Consider the following 20,833-nt stretch of genomic DNA (forward strand, 5'->3'; position numbering starts at 1 on the left):
TAGGAATGGAATGAAATGTAAGGCAGTTAATACAGGGTTTGTTCTGGTAATTTCTTTGTACAGCCCAAAGCTAGGTCACTGAAACTGGACAGCCATTTTCAGGAGTCTGCAGATTTAGCTTCAGGCTTGTAAAAAGTATGGTGACCATGGATAATTTTAGTGCTATGATAACTGTGATAACTGAGATAATAGAATCATTTCAGGGCAAGCAACACGCCAGGCAAGAAGGCAAGACACGTTACCCAAATAATGTGACTTGTTTTAATCACCATGACTCATTTACTTCTAATAGGAAATAAATAATAAGTTAATAAATGAACCATAGTGCAGAAGTTTCTGAATTGCCATAGGCTAAATATTGTGGTTCTTTTTTTTTTTTTTTTTTTTCATGTACAATTACTAGAAAATGTGTGATTTATGTGACAAAGAACTCTAGAGTTTAGCTACATGAGTTTTCCATTTGGCTTAAAGAGTAATTAAACAGGGAAAACACATTGCTTCCCAAATCTCTGTTTATACATCTTTTAGGGTTGAGTTTCAATGTCACGTGCATAGCGCAAAGAGTAGAAAATGTAAAGAGACAGAGACTGAAGAAATTTTGAAACAATTATCTGCTACAAATATCTCAGAATGAGATAAAGGGAATGGGAAATGTTTCAATTATCAGAAAACCTTTTCCCATTTATGAATGCATTCTTGTATCAGGAAATTATTTTCTGAAAGTAAATTTCCTCACAAGGCTATCAGGATTTCCCTGTTCTCTTTTCTAACATGAGAGAAATATTCCAGCATTACTTGGGGAATATATTTGTTCTGTTGCACTATTTGGTGGAGACTATCTTAGAAACTGAGAAAGTGGATACAATTTTGACACCTTTTCTAGAATCTTATTTTGTAAAACTTGAGGTGAAATTGCATAACTATTGATCAAATAGGTAAATAAACTGAAATCTCCATAAAATGTCTCAATGTTGTGCAGCATTTAAAAATATATGAATGCAGACCTGACATTGTTCAAATGCAATTCCATTTGTAATAGTGAAACAAATTTGTTGTCCCACAGTTAAAACTATCACATTTCCACTGGGAATATTTATTTTTTAAAAAAAAACTAAGGCATGCTTTTTATGGCCATGTGAAAGTGACAGTCCATATAGTCAAAGATCAGTCAAGAAAGTAATTGGCTTGTCTCAGATCTTTTGTCATGCCAAGAAAATTACCTCTTTAAGGACTTAATTACTTCTTGTATTTAGAAATAAACATCAGCCAGAAATTGTTAATTACCACCAAGGTAATACCTGTTTTGGATGCTACTATGATTTCAAGTTAAAAAAGAAAAGAAAAAAAAAAAAAAGAAAGGAAAGGAAAGGAAAGGAAAGGAAAGGAAAGGAAAGGAAAGGAAAGGAAAGGAAAGGAAAGGAAAGGAAAGGAAAGGAAAGGAAAGGAAAGGAAAGGAAAGGAAAGGAAAGGAAACTAGTAATAGGACACAACAAAACTAGAAAATAGCAATCAGATGAGTTTTATAGTGAATATTGGTCATCAAAACATTCTGTAGCCAAAAAGGATTACAATCATATTATTCCTCTTACCCACTTCCTTTGAACACAGATATATAATTCTCCTCTCCTTCCCAAGGTTTGAAATCAATACAGGTTTTGAGTCGATACTGTTCAAATGCCTTGAGGATGAGTCCCTTAGCATTCATTTCTGCAAAGCAAACAGAGTTCTTGTCAATACTGAGCCAATTGGTTTGTCCTGCTACCCATATAGAGCAAGTCCTAAGGGTGGATATTGCTTCAGCAATCTTTGATTAAAATAGCCAAGCTTTTTGCTAGATTAGGACCTGAGTAGGAACCTAAAAACCATAAATTAGTCTGTTGTGGCATTTTATCTTTTTCCTGGTTTGTTTCTCTGTAATTTTGCTTTGGTACTTCAGTATAAAATATGATATGTTGGATATATAATACATCATAGCACGTGGATCTTAATTTTGTAAATTCTCTCACTTTGCTGAGATTTATCTGAGCAAGTGTTAAATAAACAGTGAACGAAGACATTGGATTTCACCTCATGCAAACTGCAAGCTACATATCTGTCAAGGAATCTCCCCAGGCCTTGAACATGCTTACTTTGTGTCTTGCTTATCTCCTCTGAGCACCTTGCATGGTTTCAAACCCCTCAGTGTTTTAGCTCCTAACCTAAGCTGAGGGTGGGTGATTTATTTTTTTTTCTGACATAGACCAGAAGGATGACCCCACACTATGTAGTGAGGGCACAGTCTCCTCACCTGGTATACAACAAGGACTCGTACTCCCTATCTCACCACTCACCTCTGCCATGCAATGCCACAGCTGGGTGGAAGTGAAGGGATGGAGACCAGGGTCTCCATCTTGTGATGTGTGCCAGGCCCCACAGTAGGGTGCTCATAAATGTGTCATTGCAAACTTCATTGCAGGCCAGAATACCAAGATGCCATCAGTGCTCTAAGTGATATAAATGACCAAGTGAGCTTTCTGGCTTTAAACAGATCTTCAGTGCCATTTTATTTCCTCTGCTTAGTACAGTTTCATGTCTTAGACACATGCCTTCAAAGCAAACCAATCTGCTGGGTTATGGCAGGTTAAGAAGCATCCAGGTTAAGAAAGGAGGTGGGACCCCAGCACAAAGACCAAGATGATATATCCTGCTGGTGCATACAGAGGCCTAATCCTGCAGTGGGAAATGCCCTGCTCTAGACTTACAGCATGGCAGTGGGAAGAGGAAAGGATGCCACAGATCTTTGCTGACCTGTATTTAACATTTCAATCAACATGACTTAAACACATTGTCAAGAGCAAATACTGTACCCAGGCTATCATCAAGGACATAGGGGATAACGTGGGGCCACCGATAGTTGTCACCAATGATAGAGTTTCGCTCCTGCATATGAGAAAGAAAATAGGCATGCAGTTTTCAGTACAAACTGATCTATAATCCAAGACGAAAACAGTGCTAATGCAAAATGCTAATGCAAAGCATGCATTATGTCTCTTACAAGTCCATTTTAGACATATAAGGAATCAAAGAATCCAAAAAGTTTGACAGATCACTCGGAGGTCTATGACTCGGGTTTAAAGTCCTTTTACTCTCTTCTACCAATGACTCTGATTTCTGCAGCATTTTCTCCATACAGATTTCCTGAGATTTTGATACATTTGAGCAGAACTTTAGGTCCTGTGGGAAGCATTAAGATCTAAAGTCCTGAAATGAGCACAGACATCAATAACTCTCTAATTTTTCATAATGCAAGGGCTTGTTCCTGTGCCCTTAACCAGTGCTTTCTTTGCTTCCATTGATATGCCTGGGCAGAAGCAGTTCACCAAAAGGGAGAGGAAAACTCTACCCCTTTTAGGGGTATAAGACAATTGTGGTGTTTTCACTAGGTATTTTTGAGATATGACTAGCTATGCAAATACTTTTGATGTTATTGATTGGACAGGGATATGGGGCAGATGATTTAAAATGTGGTATTACTCACAGATCTAATTTTCCAATGGCTTTGGTGAATCTACTTATATGATGAAGGTTTTGCAGCACTGGTCTGTAAAGTTAATTGGCTTATAATAAATATTGTGCACATAAATTAAGAATCTTTTATATAACCCTGTCTGGATGTGATCTGTGCTGCTGAATATCTTAAAAGTAAAAATATGAAAACCACAGTGAAGAAAACACAATGCTAATAATAATGAGTAATGGCTAGACTGACCTTATTCTGGATAATGTTTCTGCAAATGCACCCAAATCCTTCATTGTCTATGACATTTGTAGAAATCTATCCCCAAACATTTTCAGCTTATTGTAACATAAACAGTATTTACAGTTAGTATGAGCAGGATGCATCAATCACTTTCATGCTACTAACACTTTACATTGCATAAGTTGATGACACAGTTCTTGTTTCATATATATATTTGAACTCACCCCATCAAGTTTGATGTCTCCCTCAAAAAGGTCTAGTCCTAAAGCTAAAGGGAAGAGGAGATTAACATACAGTTATTCTATTGATCTATAGCTGCCCCCCCCCCCCCCAAAAAAAAAAAAAAAAAAAAAAATTAAAGAGAAAATGAATTAAAAAAAAAAACCTTCATTGATGTCAAAGATGTCTTGATCAATTCCTCCATCTACGTCTATTTCTGAAAAAGAAAAAGACAAGTGAGGTAGGATGTTAGCCCTTGCTGTTTTCTTTATGATGTGTGAAAATCAATGCAATAACAATAACAGTAATTATAAATCTGCATCTGTCCTAGTGATGTTTATGACCAGCTGTTTTTTTTTGACTGCCTCCTATGCATACAAATAGATCTGTAAGCAGAACTCACCAATAGTCTCTGTAGCAGGCTGGGGAGAGGGAAGAAAAAAAAAAAAAAAAAAAGGTATTATTAGAAAGGTACACAATGAAATGCAACTATTACTCTCTCAACAGTTTGAGTATAACAGTATAAGTTTTATGCTCTTAACAGTACTTAACCCATGCTTTGTATTGGGCTGATCAGACCATCTTCTCATTTGACTGGAGATGCTCATTTGCTTGTGACAGCTTTGCACTCTCCTCACTCCAGGTTGCCCAAAAAGCAAGTCACCCAGTACTGATCCTGTGAAGTTTTCTCAACCTATTACTTCTATGAAATCAAATACTGCTGTTAGTCAGGTCCTGTACAGAACCTGTGGAAGTTATGCCTAGAATTCCATTGTAAAGCTGAATTTGGGGGTGAGTGGTCCAGCACCATGCAGCAAGTCTTCAGTGCCTTGAGAAATACCAACTTAAAGACTGTTCCTGCAACGTGCAAAATCCAAGCTCCATATTGCAGCAAGACCACAGTGAGATAAACATACAGCATTCATTTTGCCTTACCATGCCCATGGAATATAATTGATATTCTTTTCTTGGACTAAATGCTTTGTTTTGGACTCTTTAACACAACACTATTCAACTATTCCTCATGCAGGTGGTAAGATCATGAATAAACTCTCGAAACGGTTCTTGCTGGGTGGGTTTTCCTGTTTCTCATCAAAACTCTTATATTTGTATGTTTGAAAAGAAGTTCACAAACTGAAAATGAACAACACTCTTAAATTTTAAGACCTGACAATATAGGTTGTGGATACATCAAATAGTAAGTTATAACTGCAGTTCTATATAGCAGGGTGGGATTTTTACATTCATTTTTTGCTATAGTTTGACCCCTTACTCCTGACTGATTTCTTTCTCTGTATAAATAATTTGCTACCTTTCCTATATGTATTTTGCATGTAACATCTTTTTAGAATGTATTTTTCCAGTGTGATATATATCTGCAGCCTCCATTAAAAGCAATGAGCAGTACAAGCTCAGAATATTGAAAAACTTCAAAAATCAAGTCCATGTAGTTCACAAAAACATTAAATTTTGGTCAGTTCTTCCATCTGTATAGTGGATAAGAAAACTGTAGTGCCAGAATATTCAAGAGAGATTTAAATACATGTGTTCATTTTGACATGAATTTTGGCACATAATGATAGGAACAATTTTGAAGGCAAACATAACTGAGGGCCCTAAAACTGATTTGATTCATATAAAAACAGTAACCAAATGCAGAAAAAAAAAATAATTTCAATGATTTTTTTTTTTTTTTTCATTTGGGAATGTTCAGGAAGAAAGCATTGAAATTGCCAGAATGTCCTGTTTTGGCTTTTTAATGAAAGATTCCTTTTTCAATCTGAAATGACTGTCTTGTAAAAATGTCAGTAAATGGCATAAAAATTACTGCAAATACAAAAGCCTGAAATCTCATTTTATCCTTTTGACTCATCTGAACTAAAATGATTTCAAATTGTTGCTTCACCATTTTTCTCAGATTTTAATCATTTATTTTGATTGCCTAAGGGTGGAAAAACATTTTTTTTGGCTAACCAACTGGAGGCTATAATTTAGAAGTTTAAGATTTTTTACCTGAATGTGTCAGTTCCAGAAACCATTGAGTAGAATCTGTTTCCTAACCCAATTTCTCCTGAAGCATCCACGTTATTAGAGAACAAGTACCTCACAGTTTTGGGTTGTTTCAGATTTTGGTAGGTTTCAACATACCTGACTCTTAAAAACCTAGTGTCATCATGGAAAAGTGAATGAGTCCATTGTAAAACCCTTGCTAGAGTTGTGCAAATGCAAAAGCACAAATGCTGAAGGATTGATATTTGATCTCATATTTCACTGAGTTAATTGGTATTATTCGGGTTTACACTGACACATGAGAAATAAGGACAGTGACTTTAACAAAAGAATAATCATGTAAATACATATGGATACAGTTCAATAAACCAAAATACATTTTCCAGACAAATCACCCATAAATATGTAATGTCAATAGATGCCTCTTACATCCTGAAATTCTATTGCATTCATATCCTATCATTATGTTCCTTTATCACAAGATATCTGTAAGACAGTATCTAATCCATGTATTTGAGATTTTAAATGAAACTGAAGCTTGTAAAACAAGCTGAAAGTATGCAAGCAAAATGTGTCATGCATGCTTTGAGCAATTTATTTGCTTTTAAACTCCCACTCATACAGATTTCCAGGTAATGTGAAAGAAAAACATTGAGAAGTAAACTTTGCAATATTAAAAAATTAAAACACATTGTGGTCTTTTCTGCTAAAGATTGTTGACGGAGGTCGTATCAGATCATGGCCATATGTATTGAATAACCTTTTAACCATTAACAGGGAGAAAATATTTTTACAGTTTCAATAATTACAAGCTACAATGTTCCCATATCTGCTAATCAGAAAACTTAATTGCTCTAAAGATAAAAACTGGCTAGCTCATGGAGAAGCTCCTCTGTCTGCAGCCAAAGCTCATAAACTGAAGTAACTGTAGCTAAGCCCAGTGGTATTTATGGTGCATAAACCAAAGTATGAGTCCATTACTGAATGTGAATACCACATTCAGCAATCAGCTGAAATCCAGGCTGGTCCCCCATATCTGAAAACTGTTGCTGAATGTTTTACGCAGAAGGAATTCCTTTCATCATTCCTTTCTACTTGTTTCTGAACAAAATTAGGTCTTTAGGCATGTGAATCCGAACAGCAAAACACTCAGTTCCCAAAGGAATATCTGTGTATTACTTGTTCGAGTAGTAACAGCTTCAGTCTCAGCACCAGCATGACAACTGAGACCTATACGATGAATTTCTAGTCTCTGAAAATGTTGTGAACAAAAAACAGATTCACAGTTCACAGTTGCATACAGGAGGTTACAGTAACTCAGGTTTACCAAAGAGGAATATAATTTAGTCTAACCAATGTTACTTTTAAATCTACCCAGAACATTTTTTTCTGAACATTTATAATATTTTTCCCTAACTTTGGCAAACAACATGATTCATGTGAATTAAGTTACTTTAAAGGTGGGTCAAACCATGGCTTGTCAGCACATTTAAGTGTTTAATAATTCAAGTGCATCTTGAACAGCTGGGAAAAACACCTCACCTATTTTAGTCATTAAAATTAGACATGTAATCAGTGGAGAAATAAATGGGTAATTGTATATATAATTCATCTCTCCTGAAAATAGGCATGGCACCACCATGATGTCCTGGCATGTCTAAAAGATGATGTACCTCACTGAGCTTCTAGTCAAAGTTGTGATGAATCACCTGATGAAAATTTCCTGGTCTCACCACAGATTTCAGGTGGGATATGGTCAGCTAGTTTGGACAAGACGTCCTAACTTACTAGTGTTTTCTTCAGACTATATAATTTATAGTATTGGCATCCAGAAATACAAAAGGAGCTCTTCCTGGCTATAATGAACATGTAAAATAAGTAAGTAGCCTTGGTGATATTAAGCTCCTGTCTCACAGAGGAACTGGGTATTAGGAGTCAGCTTGATGTGATAGCTTGTAGATCTTGGTATCAGTCTGCACTGCCTCTTATATGCTTTACAAAGGCCTTCAGAGGAATCTAAACAAGGCTGAGGGTTGAGTGTCCAAAGGTTTGGGAACAGGGGAAGAAGGAGTTGTGATGAGTGGGGAAATAGAAGTGTAGGACTCAGGTAGTGGGAAATACAGGGAACTATGTAATTTGGGATTTTGGAGTTAAACTCTTGACTTAGGGAGATATATGAACATCTGTTAATGGAGAGGAAGAATATGTGACCGCCACAGCAAGATATTGGAGCTGGATTCACAAAATCAGACAGTTAAGTTGCATAAATTAAAATAGATAAGATTATTCCACTTAATGGAACATCTTACTCTGTAAATTACCCTGAAGCTATTAACAGCAGAAATGAGCTTACAAAAACCCACTGTTTTTTGTTGTCCAAACTAATTGATTATGTATCACCAAAACACCTGGCCTCTACAATGAATTATCACAAGATCAGCAAAATACTACCTTCTCTACAAAAGACAGGAAATACAAAATCTCAAAGTTGTCATTGTTATCTTTTGGCATTAAGTAGTTTAGCTAGACTGGAGGAACAGAGAGCGGTCTTTAAAAAGCAAATCCAGCAGCTAAAAATGCATCAATTTCAATACAAAATATATTGTGTTGTAGATAAAATAAAAAAAAAAAAAAATGCACACTGTATTTCTATTCAGATATGGAGTAGCAAAAATAAGTTTTAATACTTATCTTGGCTCTAACTCTGGACTTACCATTCTGGTAAGACTACTTTGAATGCTAATGGAAATTTTGCTCAAATGGGGAGTGCAAATTGGCTCTTCCAATGTATAGCGAAGCCTATAAAAAACAGCAGCTCTAGGATCCCAAGGAAACAGAAATCTTCTCCTGCTCCACACAAAAGACAACAGAATTCTTATTTTGCAACAGCCATACTTAAGTCTTTTCCTCTCAATCTCACCTCAAGCTGCATCATTTACTTGAGCATATAAAGGATATGGATTTGTTTTCTTACCTGGCTCCAGACCACTTGCAGGAGAAGCCACGTTAGGAGCACAGGCACAGAAATCCAGTCCATGTTGTTATCCAGTCAGCAAGCAGGTGCATTGACAGAATTTGAGACCAACTTGGTACTTAAGATGACAAATATCATAAATCAAAACCTTTGTCCTTTCATCAATGATTAACTTGCCTCCCTCTACGTTGTTTTAAAGATTAAGTCCATCATAAGTACATCAAGGCAACTAGCATATTCTTTAATTATTTTTAATCACTGCTGTGAGAACACCTATCAGGCACAAACTGAAATATGGGAGGAAATGAACACAAGAAAATGGAAATACAGAGGAAATGGGCACAAACAGAAATACAGAAAATTACATTTAAACATAAGAAAACTTTTTTCTTTTTTTTTTTTTTTAATTATATGGATTATCAAACACTGGAACAAGTTGCCAAGAGAGGTTGCAGAGCCTCCATCCTTGAAGATATTCAAGACCCAGATGGCCACAGCCCCGAGCATCCTGCCGTAGGTGACCCTGCTTTGAGTGGGGGGGTCACGGCAATCTCCAGAGGTGCCTTCCCACCATTACATGTCTCTGAATAAAGCTGGCACTAAAACACTCAGAAAAGCTAAAAGCTAGTAAGACACTTGGCAGGGAAATCTTTAATATATGAATTATGTGGTTTGTGACAGAAAGTGAAAATGGTAAATGTGTGCATGTAAAAAAATCTGCCAGTAACATGGTTTCAGAATCTTGCTTTCAGAAAAGGAAATGCTGTTTCTATTGTTGATAAATGTGAGACACTGTACTTGTCAGTAAATCAGGTGGTGGCATTCTCCTGTCTTTATGTAAAAATTCCTTACAAATTAATATATATTTTTTTAATGTTGCTATAGCTATTGTCCTATCACCATTGTCACTGCTTGCAGTTTTAGCTTATTCCAACTTCATTCTTCTCTCCTCTCTACTAACAGACAGGGAGGGCTGAAATTGCCACTTAAGTTCCTTCTTATGCTTAAATTTTAGGTACTTGTAGTTATTGTATGATCAACTTGGCTAGCTGTTTATTTTCCCAGAACAGCTATCTGGCTAGAATTTCATGAAAACTAAAATGGCATTTAGATTTTGTAATGTAAATGAAAAAAAAAAAAAAAAAAGAATTTCACATGATTATATAAAAATTTCTCATACTAGCATCACTAGTATCAGAACTGATAAGAAACAACTGGTTGATCGCAAGCAATTGCCAAGCCAAGCCAGTTTTTAGCTGCCCAGATCCATGCTTATTACACTGTTGATTCACTGGGAAGCAGCAGTTGTTATCATTGTTCTTACAGGATTAGCTTTTTTTTTTCTACAAAAATTAATACTAAATATTGTAGTTCTCTAGCCACCAACAATGACACTGTCAGTTGTTATCAGATCAGTAGTACCTGGAAGGCTAAAAAGCTTTTTTTTTTTTTTTTTTTTTTTCAAGTTCAGCAGTCCTTGAATTCTGCCTGCTGCCTTCTGCAGCTGCTGGGTGAAGCCAGTAATTCCCCTTCTGGAGGCTCTGTAGGTTATACTGGCTATGGCTATAGTAACAACCACTTTGAATCAACTGGAACAGATTTCTAAATCGAAGGATTTGGTGCTAAGAACCTGGCATCTATGCTGTACACATTTCAAAGGGTTTTACTCCAGCCGAGCTCTGATCTGATCTCAAGGATTGCAATTCAGTGGTGGCAACTGGACTGTATTAAGCAAGGATTTGAAGCACATATTCTGGTTTAGTTTCAGACCAAAGGAATTCAGTTTGTATGCTCCTACACTGCTTTGTGATGTGAACTAAAGTATGGTGAGGATGATTATGATACTTGTTTAAAAAAATACACTTCTGATCCAAAGTAAAAGACTACCGCCATTATTCCTTGATTATAGTACCTTATAGATGCCTTGTAATGAACTCAAAAAAAAAAAAAAAAAAAAAAAAAAAAAACAGTTTTTGCTTTGGTCACAGTGTTGGAAAAAAGCCTAGAAGACTGTTTTTCTACTTCTTTGGTACCTCCTACATGTAACTAATCAAGACAGTCTGCTTTCTGTTCCCACATCCCCACCTGTAAGATGCATCAACCAGCACTGAGACCTCACACCAACCTCTTTACAATAGGAGATGCAAGGATGATTTTCTGGTCACAAAGAAGGGCTCAATAAACCTCTATGTCATGATGAATCTGCTTGGAGGACTGGATAAAAAGTGTGCTACCCAAAGAAAACATTACAAAGTGTTGGAATTGGCGTATGGTAACATGAAAGAGAGAAGGCACAGACAAAGTTAACCATTGCACACAGTTAACCAATGCAGCTAACTCTGCATTGTTATACAGCCCATATATATGTTTTTCTTACAGTTCATTCAGATTGTCAACCAGTTATCTAGTATAATAAAACAAGACACAATAGATAGTTAAACAATAGGTGAACAACAGAGTGTGTGAAATTCTAAGTCAGAAGTTCTGACAATGTAAAGTAGCTAAATGGATTTTTAATACATGCTTTTTAATGGATTTTTAATACATGCTGAGACAATGGTAATAAGTGGGAAGTCTTCATGAAGGTTTTGTTTGTTTGTTTGTTGTTGTTTTTTAATCTAATTGGCAAAATCTTTTCTATGGAGCTTATCTACTTTTGTGACCATGTTCTCTACAATGACAAACACCTTGCTTTATCATTGACTTCCTGTGTTCAGGCAATATACCTACCCCTTATTTTACATAAGAGTTTTGCTACATGACTCTGTATTTTACTTTAAAGATGAAAAGCACTATGTGCTGTATCATACTTCTAAGACCGAGGTCCACAGTAGGAAGTAACTGAGTATTACTCAGAAGAATTAATGAGGGATAGTGAAACTTATTTGAATAGGTGGTGTGAGTTTTCAGATATGTAAGAAGAATGGCAGTCTTACATTATGAATTTCTTCTACAATTACCAGGACATATAACAGCCAAAAGTAACACATATCCTTTCTTGACACAGTCGGGGAACTGTGGATTCAAAGGATGTTGTTTCCATCCTATTTTAATCTGCAGGTAGTGTCCACTGACTAGAAGCTCTGTATTTGAGGAAAAGAAAGAAAACAGAATGAGAAGGTCTGGTTGATTCTAGTCAATTAGATTTTGCCCCATAGACCCACATGCTCCTGTGCTGGTAGTACAAGCAGTGACAAGGAAAGACATCAGAAATCAATGTGGAGGTTGCTGCAGAAGTCCTGCAGTGACCTCTTGGATCTCTATCAGCAGGCAGATGGGCATCATCACAGAGCAAGCTGCACATTCCCTTGGACAGGCAGTGACTCCTGGTGTCTGCAGGGCAGCACCATCACAGGTGGGCACTATTGAACCACAGGTAGTAATGGTAATCCTGCAGTCCTTATCCTGCTGCCTTGTTGCAGAATAAGCAACATTCACCAGGCGTTGTTTGCCCAGTGCAGATGGAAAGCTGCACCTGCTTTAGACTGCTTAGTAAAGCTGTATCTGGGAGTAAGAACCCAGGAACAGACAGTAATGCTGGTGGACATACTGGAAAAAAAAAATAAGTGAAGTACAGGAGAGCTATAAAAAGTCCTATTTTGCTTGCAGGTGCTATTTATAAAGCCAAAGGAACTTAATTTCCAAATGCAATCTCAGCTAACTACAAAGAACCATAAAAACAATAAAAAACAGCTCTAGATGGACAGAGATTTTCGAGCATTTTTGATAGGCCGTTTTATACTTGGTTAGTTTTGTTGATCTGTGTTTCAGCACAGATGCTTTGATAATTTTGCTATCAGTATACTGCTCAGTGAACAACTGTGATTTGTGGCTGCTTATTGACATTTGGGTGAAACTTGACTGACTGTGGGTTTCAGTGTGAACTTAAGTGATATGAATTAATTAAGTTATCTTAAAAATTGCTGGCTTGTAGAGCATTTAGCAGTGCTTGTAGAGCTATTGTTAAAGAGCAGGAGGATATTCAAATGGTCTATTACCCTCAGATAGCAGATTGTTCCTTGCCCCATCTCAAACTTCCTGTGTTATCTCACACAAATTAGCTTCACTTTTTCACTTAAACTCATGAAAGGGGATAACACTGAAAAGCTATCTCCTTGGCTGACGAGGCACAAGTACCAATAAAGATAAGGGCTGTCAGATAAACCTGCAAGATAAGAGACCTTCATCCAAATCCAAAATGTTTCAAGTTGAAGACATAGGTATTTCAAGTTAAGAAACTCCAATGTCTACAAACCCAGCAGGTGTCTAATGGAAATAAATGTAAGAAAGTGAAAATTACAACAGATACCAAATACAGGTGTTCTGTCTTCTTGCAGGGGAGCAAACCTGGCACAGGCTGCCCAGAGAAGCTGTGGATGCCCCATCCCTGGAGGTGTTCAAGGCCAGGCTGGATGGAGCGTTGGGCAGCCTGGTCTGGTGGGAGGTGTCCCTGCCGATGGCAGGGGGTTGAAACCAGGTGGTCTTTAAGGTCTCTTCTGACCCAAACCTTCCTATGATTCTATGAAATACAATGTTTGCTTTCATTAAGAGTTACCGAGAACATGAAACAAACCTTCAGCTTCCTCCCACTACTTAGCTACAGGGGAAATAGGACATTAAAAAGCACCCAGATGAAGCTTGGGTGTACACCATTTCATGAGCCACATCTGACATGTTTTCACACACGTGCGTTTTAAGGTAAGCACAAATGATGTTACCGTGCGAAGCAAACAGTGAGTTGCGTGCAGCCCTACAGTGGCTGGAGCTGGCCATGAAACATCACGCCGCTCGGGGAGACCACTCCAGGGATATTTTGCTCTCTTTCAGATGGCAGACTGTGAGACGTGGCTGGGAGAATTTTTCTCTTCACTCCGGAGGCCTGTGGCAAACCCAAACTATTGAGCATGCAGGCAGAGAGCAGCTTACCAGGCCTAAGTAGTGCAAGGGGGTATCGAAGCCTCCCTGCACCTGGCCACCGCAGCAGTTGTGAGCAGCTCAGCCCAGGTGTGATGGGCGAGGTCGATGGCATGGGTGCAGTTTAATAAAGCAAGGAGTCAAAAATCAGCGATATTGCTCATTAGCACAGAAAGCAACAGTCCTCAGATGCCCCCTTGTGATTCCTGGCTGCACTACTACAACACTTTCATTTTAAACACCTCTAAAAAAGGCATTCGGGGAAGGAGGGGACTTGCAAGGGAAGAGCTTGCATGACCACGCTACTTTCTGTGTCCACTTGTCACCTGGGGAGCACTCAGTTCTTCCCAGGGCACTGTCCTGGGTGAGTACAGCTTACTTGTCCAGGTGATGAAACACACTTTATGAGTTGCAGGATTTCAAGTAAATTCAAAATATTCTTAGTGGAATCATTCCAATCTACAGAAAGCCTCTCAGCCCCTAAAATGTGTAAAAGATTTATTATGTTTTATGAAATGTCTGGATAGAAATTTATCTAAAAGTGTCTAGGAGTACAGCTACTTAGTGAATTAGCATCGTTAAATCCTACACTTACTCAGAGACAACTCAAAAATATTCAGTGCCCTCTTGTGGCTTGAAATATGAAAGAAGAAAAATTCATAAAAGAAGCTATTGAAGTTTGAACAGTCTCACAACTGAAGCGGCACATAAATTGCACCTTCTGTGGCACCGCAGCTTCAACAGCTACCCTGGAGAAGGGCCTGGTGAAGGGCTTGGAGCACCTCTCCTGTGAAGAGAGGCTGGAAGTGCTCAGCCTGGAGAAGAGGAGGCTCAGGGGGAGCTCATCAGTGTCTGTAAATATGTGAAGGAAGGTTCCAAGAGGATGGAGCCAGGCTCTGTTCAGTGGTGCCCAGTGCCAGGACAAGAGGCCATGGGCACAAACTGGCCCACAGGAGGCCCCCTCTGAACACCAGGCAGCACTGCTTAATGTGTGAGTGATGGAGCAATGGCACAGGTTGCCCAGAGAGGCTGTGGATCTCCTTCCTTGGAGATCTTCCAAAGCCACCTGGACATGGGCCTGGGCACCCTGCTCTGGGTGGCCCTGCCTGAGCAGGGGCTATCTTCTTATTTTCTTTGGTCCGTACCTGCAGAAACACAAAATCCAGTTCAAGTTCTTTTGAAAAACAAGTGCCTGCTATGGGGAATGAGCTGGTCTGCATGAGATGCTTTGATTTTAAACTTAATCCTAATCTAAAAAGATATCACCACCTACCCCCGCCCCCCCCCCCAAGGAGAACAACAAAGCAAATACTTTTAGCATGATGAGGGGACAGGACCGACAACTTTGAATATCAAATCTGACTGGTAAGACTTTCTGAGTCTTTCAAACTGCAAACACATTTTGAGAAATAAAAGCTCCAGCCGTAGCAGTAAATGTAGCAGGCTAACTCTGGGAGGTATTGATGTCGAGTTTGCTAGATACTCTATTTACCCCTGAGGCAGACATCAGCCCCAGGATACTGAGGGTAGAGCCACAGGTACTTATAAAGTATACAGAATATGAGACAACGCTCAGTAGCTAAGTAATATAATCTTAGCTATTTAATTGTTGATTACTTTAAGAGACAGAAAGGAGAGTGGGAGGAATACTGACATGGGGAAAACTTCAGAGAGTTGCTGCAGGGAAAGACATAGAGGGAGTAAAAGAGAAAGAGAGACATCCAAGAACACAGAAAGAGAATATAAAGTAATAGTGAGGAATGCTTTTCCCGGTGACTAAGTGTTCCCACAAGTTTAAGCAAATTCATACGAACAGTATTTTGTCACTAAGCCCTGGGCAATGACCTGCAGCTTCATGGAGTTGAGGAACGCATCTCGAACGTATACAATTTCCTACAAAGATTTAAAATGGAATTAGGTGATTTCTGTGGAATGTATTTAACAGTGATGATTTTTTTTTCTTTCAGTCTAACATCTTTGGGGGGTGGGGAGTAAACATATGAATATTTATTTTAATTTTTTTTTTTTTAAAGCTCTTTCCTGTCCACAGAAAAAATGCTATAGAACTGGGAAAGGGGAGTGAGTGGGGGGAAGTGTTACAGACAGAACAATGCTGCTTGGGGAGGGAAAATGAAGAGGTAAAGAGTGGCCCTTTCCAGAGCAGCCTTACAGTTTAAGCACAGTAACACTCCAAAAAAAAAGTCAACCAGAGCCTGGTAATTCACTGGGAAGTGGCAGTTTTAACACTATTGCAAAGCCTTTTTATAGTAGAGGTCCTGAATTTTGTCTTCGACATGTATTCAATTATACATGTAACAGGACATCGAAGAGCTTTTTAAAAGTGAGTTTAAATGTGTTCCTTACTGAGAAAAAACTATATAGTGTTTCTGTCCTTTCATTGCTAATTTCCTACAATTCTAGAAGAACCTTGAAGATGCTTTTCACAGAAATGGCAGAGGCTGGAGGGGACCTCTGGGGATCACCTGGTCTGGGCAGGGCCACCCAGAGCAGGGTGCCCAGGCCCGTGTCCAGGTGGCTTTGGATGATCTCCAAGGAGGAGATCCACAGCCTCTCTGGGCAACCTGTGCCAGTGCTCCATCACCCACACATAAAGAAGTGCTGCCTGGTGTTCAGAGGGGGCCTCCTGTGGGCCAGTTTGTGCCCATGGCCTCTTGTCCTGGCACTGGGCACTGCTGAACAGAGCCTCCATCCTCTTGGCACCTCCTTTCAGGTATTTACAGACACTGATAAGACACTTAGGGGGGAGGCTCCCCCCTGAGCCTCCTCTTCTCCAGGCTGAGCAGTCCCACCCAGCTCTCTCAGCCTCTCCACACAGAAGTGCTCCAGGCCCTTCAGTACCTTCACAGCCCTTTGTTGCACTTTCCAGTATGTCTGTGTCTTGGACTGGGGAGCCCAGAACTGGACAAAGTGCTCCCTGTGTGGCCTCACCAGTGCTGAGAAGGGAAGGATCACCTCCCTCGACCCGCTGGCCAGGCGTTGCCTGATGCAGCTCAGGATACCGTTAGCCTTCTTTGCTGCAAGGGCGCATTGCTGGCTCCTGTTCAACTTGGTGTTCACCAGAAATCCCAGATCTTTTTGAGCAAAGTGTTTTCGAGGTTGGTGGCCGCCAGCCTTTATGTGTGCAAGGGATGGTTCCCCCCACAGGTGCAGGACTTTACACCTCTGCTCGTTGAACTTAGAGGTTCCTATTGCAAGATATCCTTGTAGCTCTGCTTGTCTGCAATAAAACAACTTTGGCTGCAGGTTCTAGTGTCATTTCACAAAGTGCATAGCATTTACAAGGCCCAGCAAAGAGCATGTGCATTAAAGATCCATGAATTCATGTGTGTGTTTCGGCATAAAACACAGGATATTAAAAAATACTATAGAAATATTTATAGCACACTCGTGTTCAAGTATCACTGGTCTCAACATCTGAAGAGGGGACTGAAAAATGCCTTCCAAGCACAGAATACATGCTAGCCCTGACGACCTGTCAGAAGACAACCTGGGTACACAACTGATCCCTTCTCTCCTCAGGAATGAAGTCCTGATTTAGGACTAGAGCAGGACAAGGAGGAGTTCTACAGAGCTCACTTATCCTATTATGAACGTGCTGCCAATGAGAGCTAAACACAATGGAGTACATTCTCTCTACATAATGAAATATACTTTGCTACAGTAAAAGAAAATTAAATGGAATCTCTAGCAAAGGGCTTATAACCAGATTTAGGTGGTACAATAATCTGTTTAGAGCTCACAAAACTACATTCTAAGGAGAACAAACAATAAACTAATAAAAACTAAAAGGTATGTATTTTGCCATATTCTATCATTCAAAATAAGATATTAATTCAAACGTCTTAACCATCTTATCATGTGTATGATCCTAGAATGTAAAAACACAAAAAATAACCAAGTTTTTCTGCTCAAAAATACAGGGGCAGAAGGATAAACCACCTGCATGCCACCAAGCTGGTCCAGTAAGTCAGCCAGCCCAAACCTATCAACGAGTCGTTCCTAAGAAAAACATTAACTCTTTTCAGTAAATCTACTTTCAGATAACAAGGTTTGCTACCAGTGCCAAGCGTTACGTACATCTTTCCTTCTTTTAGGAGGTTATTTTTCTGTTAACATCACATGGGACAGCAACATACTAATATGAGAGGGAGGAAAAGATGCATGAGTAACAGTTTTGTCCAACCTATCATCATTTTTGCTTCGTGGAAATATCTTATGATGTGATTTAAGGTAGCTTGTCAGCTCATGAGAGGATCATGAGCCAAGGCCAAACTCATTAGTTCAAGCAACATACTATGAAGGCATATGAATGACAATTAACTGAAGTTTAGAAAGCATCTGGAAAGGAAGAAGTAGTGCCAAAGGAAATGATCATCTTTATTATGCAACAAAGAGACAAATAGAAAATAAAATAACTTTAATCGAAAAAAAACAGAAGGTAAAATTCCAACATAATGTAGCATATTGAAACCATACACAAGGCAACATGAACATGAAAAACATTGTTCAACAGCAATGTCCCAGTAAAGGTTTTTTATGTTCTGAGTATAAGCATGACCTATTACAAATACACAGCTTTTTTGTGCACGTTTTAAGTTTCAGTGAGAAAGATCATGACCAGCAGCAGCATATTTAATTAGATGGTTCATTTTCATTAAACGCTTACCTAGTGAATGTACTGGATGCAATATCTTCATATTAGAAGTATAAAACATTAAGCAAGGCAACGCCTACCAGTACAGATCTTAGTATACACAAATAAAGAGGATAAACAGTTTGCAAGTTTTTTATATTTTGTTTGTAGCCTTTTGGTGCTTTAAAATGTGCATTTGAGTCTTTCAGCATTTAAACATGACCAAAATGCTACTTCAGCAACTCTTCACCGAGTGACAACTAATTATTGCTATAGAAAAACATGTTTTCCCAGAGTTTTAAAGTAGATGTAAATATATTTGCAATTCTCAAGGTTATGTTCAAGTAACAGAAATAACTAGTTCCAGTGTCCAAGAGGTGTTCTGAATCTGTATTGGCTACACGCATTTTTTGCCAGATCAGATAAATATTTCACTGAATCTAAAAAAAGTTTAATATAACTATTAAATCCCTTAGAACATTTATGCAGCAATAAAAACCAAACACCACGGTCATTTTATCTTTAAAAATTACAACTTTAGTATCAGGCTACCTTGAAATTTCTTTCTGTTTAAGGACGCTATTTCACAGCTAGCTTTATAGAGGAACAGAGAAAAAAAAATCTAAAACTTTTCAGTTAGATCACATTTGGAGAAAACCACACCAAAACAGTATGTGGTCAGAACAAGCACTAGAGCTTACAGAGTGAGAACACTCAGATAGGAATACGAAGGCAAACAAGAAAGGTGGAGCACCAGATCGAATTCTGGCCTTTTGTCAAAATATCATATCAAGACAGTAAAAAAATACCACTCATGTTTTATAAAAGGGATCTCTGAAATAGCTGATTTTAGCTGTATTTTAGCCAGCTATGATTCCTTCAGTGATGTTTTAGACTTTTTGAAAATAGAAGATAGAAATTTCAAGTTACAGTGTATTAGCGTTTTAATTCCAACACTCAACATACTATAACTAGGGTTCAGTTTTGAAACCCATTACATTGTAGAATGAGGCATTTCAACCTTAACAGAATAAGAAATGTTCTAGTATTTAAAGAATAATCAAAACCTTGGAGAGCAAATGGGAGAGAGGGTACAAGAAGCAGAATGTACTTCTGCTGCACTACTGATATTATTACATATAACTCATTAACTAGACCAGAAAAATTACTGGGTATGCTCTTCACCACATTTGCAGTACACATAAGAACAACAGTTTGCCAATGGATGATAGTAATGCAACATGAAGAGTCACTCCTAAAAGGTACATATTCAGAACTCTCTCTGTCTGAATCTCAAAAAAAGTTATCTGTGCAGCTTTATTTCCCATTCCTCCCATCAGTATTAAATATCTGAACATTATTTAAAAAAATCGATTTTCTATTTAAATTCAAAATTGCCTAGGTAATTTTTTTCCTCTGATTTTAATAACTGTCTTGCTGGGGTTATGGTTATCTAGAATAGGAATATGTTGGTAATTATTTTAAAAGAAGTTTTTCTTCTCAACTGTTTTTTCAAGTCTTTGGATGCAGTAGGTGTTGAAGTTCTCATCAGTTTTACCAAAATAAACAAGTTCATTTCTGAGCACTGGTAGGTCTGAAGCCAATTAGTTCTCTACTTACACAGTCTCCCAAGAAAGGCAGGACAGAAGCAAACCCAATATATCAGGAGGACGGTCTTCAGGAATAGTTGGGAGTACAGAGAAAACTCTTCATCCAGTTTACTAAGTAAGTGTCCTACTTTAGTTATGCTCAAAAAGGGAAAACACAGATGTAATTATTCCCAGGCAATGGCATCATTCTTTCTCAGTGAAAGTGAAAGAAACCTCCTCTGCACTGCTGATCTACGCAAAACAAGTATTCTGATTTCTTACATTGGCATTATTTTCATTTACATAGCAATGGTAAAAAACAAACCACAACATCAAATAAAACTTTGTCCTTAGGCAGGAAGAAGAAAAAATTATTATCTCACAGCTATCTTAGTAGATGAAAAATGAACTTAAAAAAAATTCAACAGTGCAACAGAGCATCTTTGCATCGCTTTCCAACATGCTGTTTTCAAATTGTTACTGGTCAGTTAAAATATCTGTCATTAACATAAGAAACTGTGTAATTAACAGAGTAGTAAAAGTTAAAGACAATCATGACAACTGTGAGATGTTCCAAAAAGGTCCCTAATTCCACAGGGACAGATCTCAGTAAAAATGTCTAGTTTGAGTTTTAGTAAAATCACTTACGAAAAGTCCTTATCGGCGTGGAAAAATTAAGCCTGAAAACTAGTTACTGGATTCTATTTTTATTAATATATGCTTCAGATTACCAA

The 20,833-nt window shown here is 38.2% G+C and overlaps 1 protein-coding gene across 1 annotated transcript in view; it reads right to left on the bottom strand.

Moving 5' to 3' along the window:
* Nucleotides 1-20,833, bottom strand: part of MEP1B (meprin A subunit beta) — a 45,852-nt gene that overhangs the window by 16,793 nt on the left and 8,226 nt on the right. The window contains exons 8-12 of the mRNA XM_082755386.1: nucleotides 7,148-7,220; nucleotides 4,125-4,175; nucleotides 3,964-4,007; nucleotides 2,847-2,919; nucleotides 1,590-1,707 (exon numbers count right to left, since the gene is read on the bottom strand). Coding sequence (XP_082611512.1) covers nucleotides 1,590-1,707; nucleotides 2,847-2,919; nucleotides 3,964-4,007; nucleotides 4,125-4,175; nucleotides 7,148-7,220 — 359 coding nt within the window. The remainder of the gene's footprint in view (nucleotides 1-1,589; nucleotides 1,708-2,846; nucleotides 2,920-3,963; nucleotides 4,008-4,124; nucleotides 4,176-7,147; nucleotides 7,221-20,833) is intronic.

This window comes from Aythya marila, assembly GCF_965140915.1.
Source record: "Aythya marila genome assembly, chromosome: 2".
Taxonomy (NCBI): domain Eukaryota; kingdom Metazoa; phylum Chordata; class Aves; order Anseriformes; family Anatidae; genus Aythya; species Aythya marila.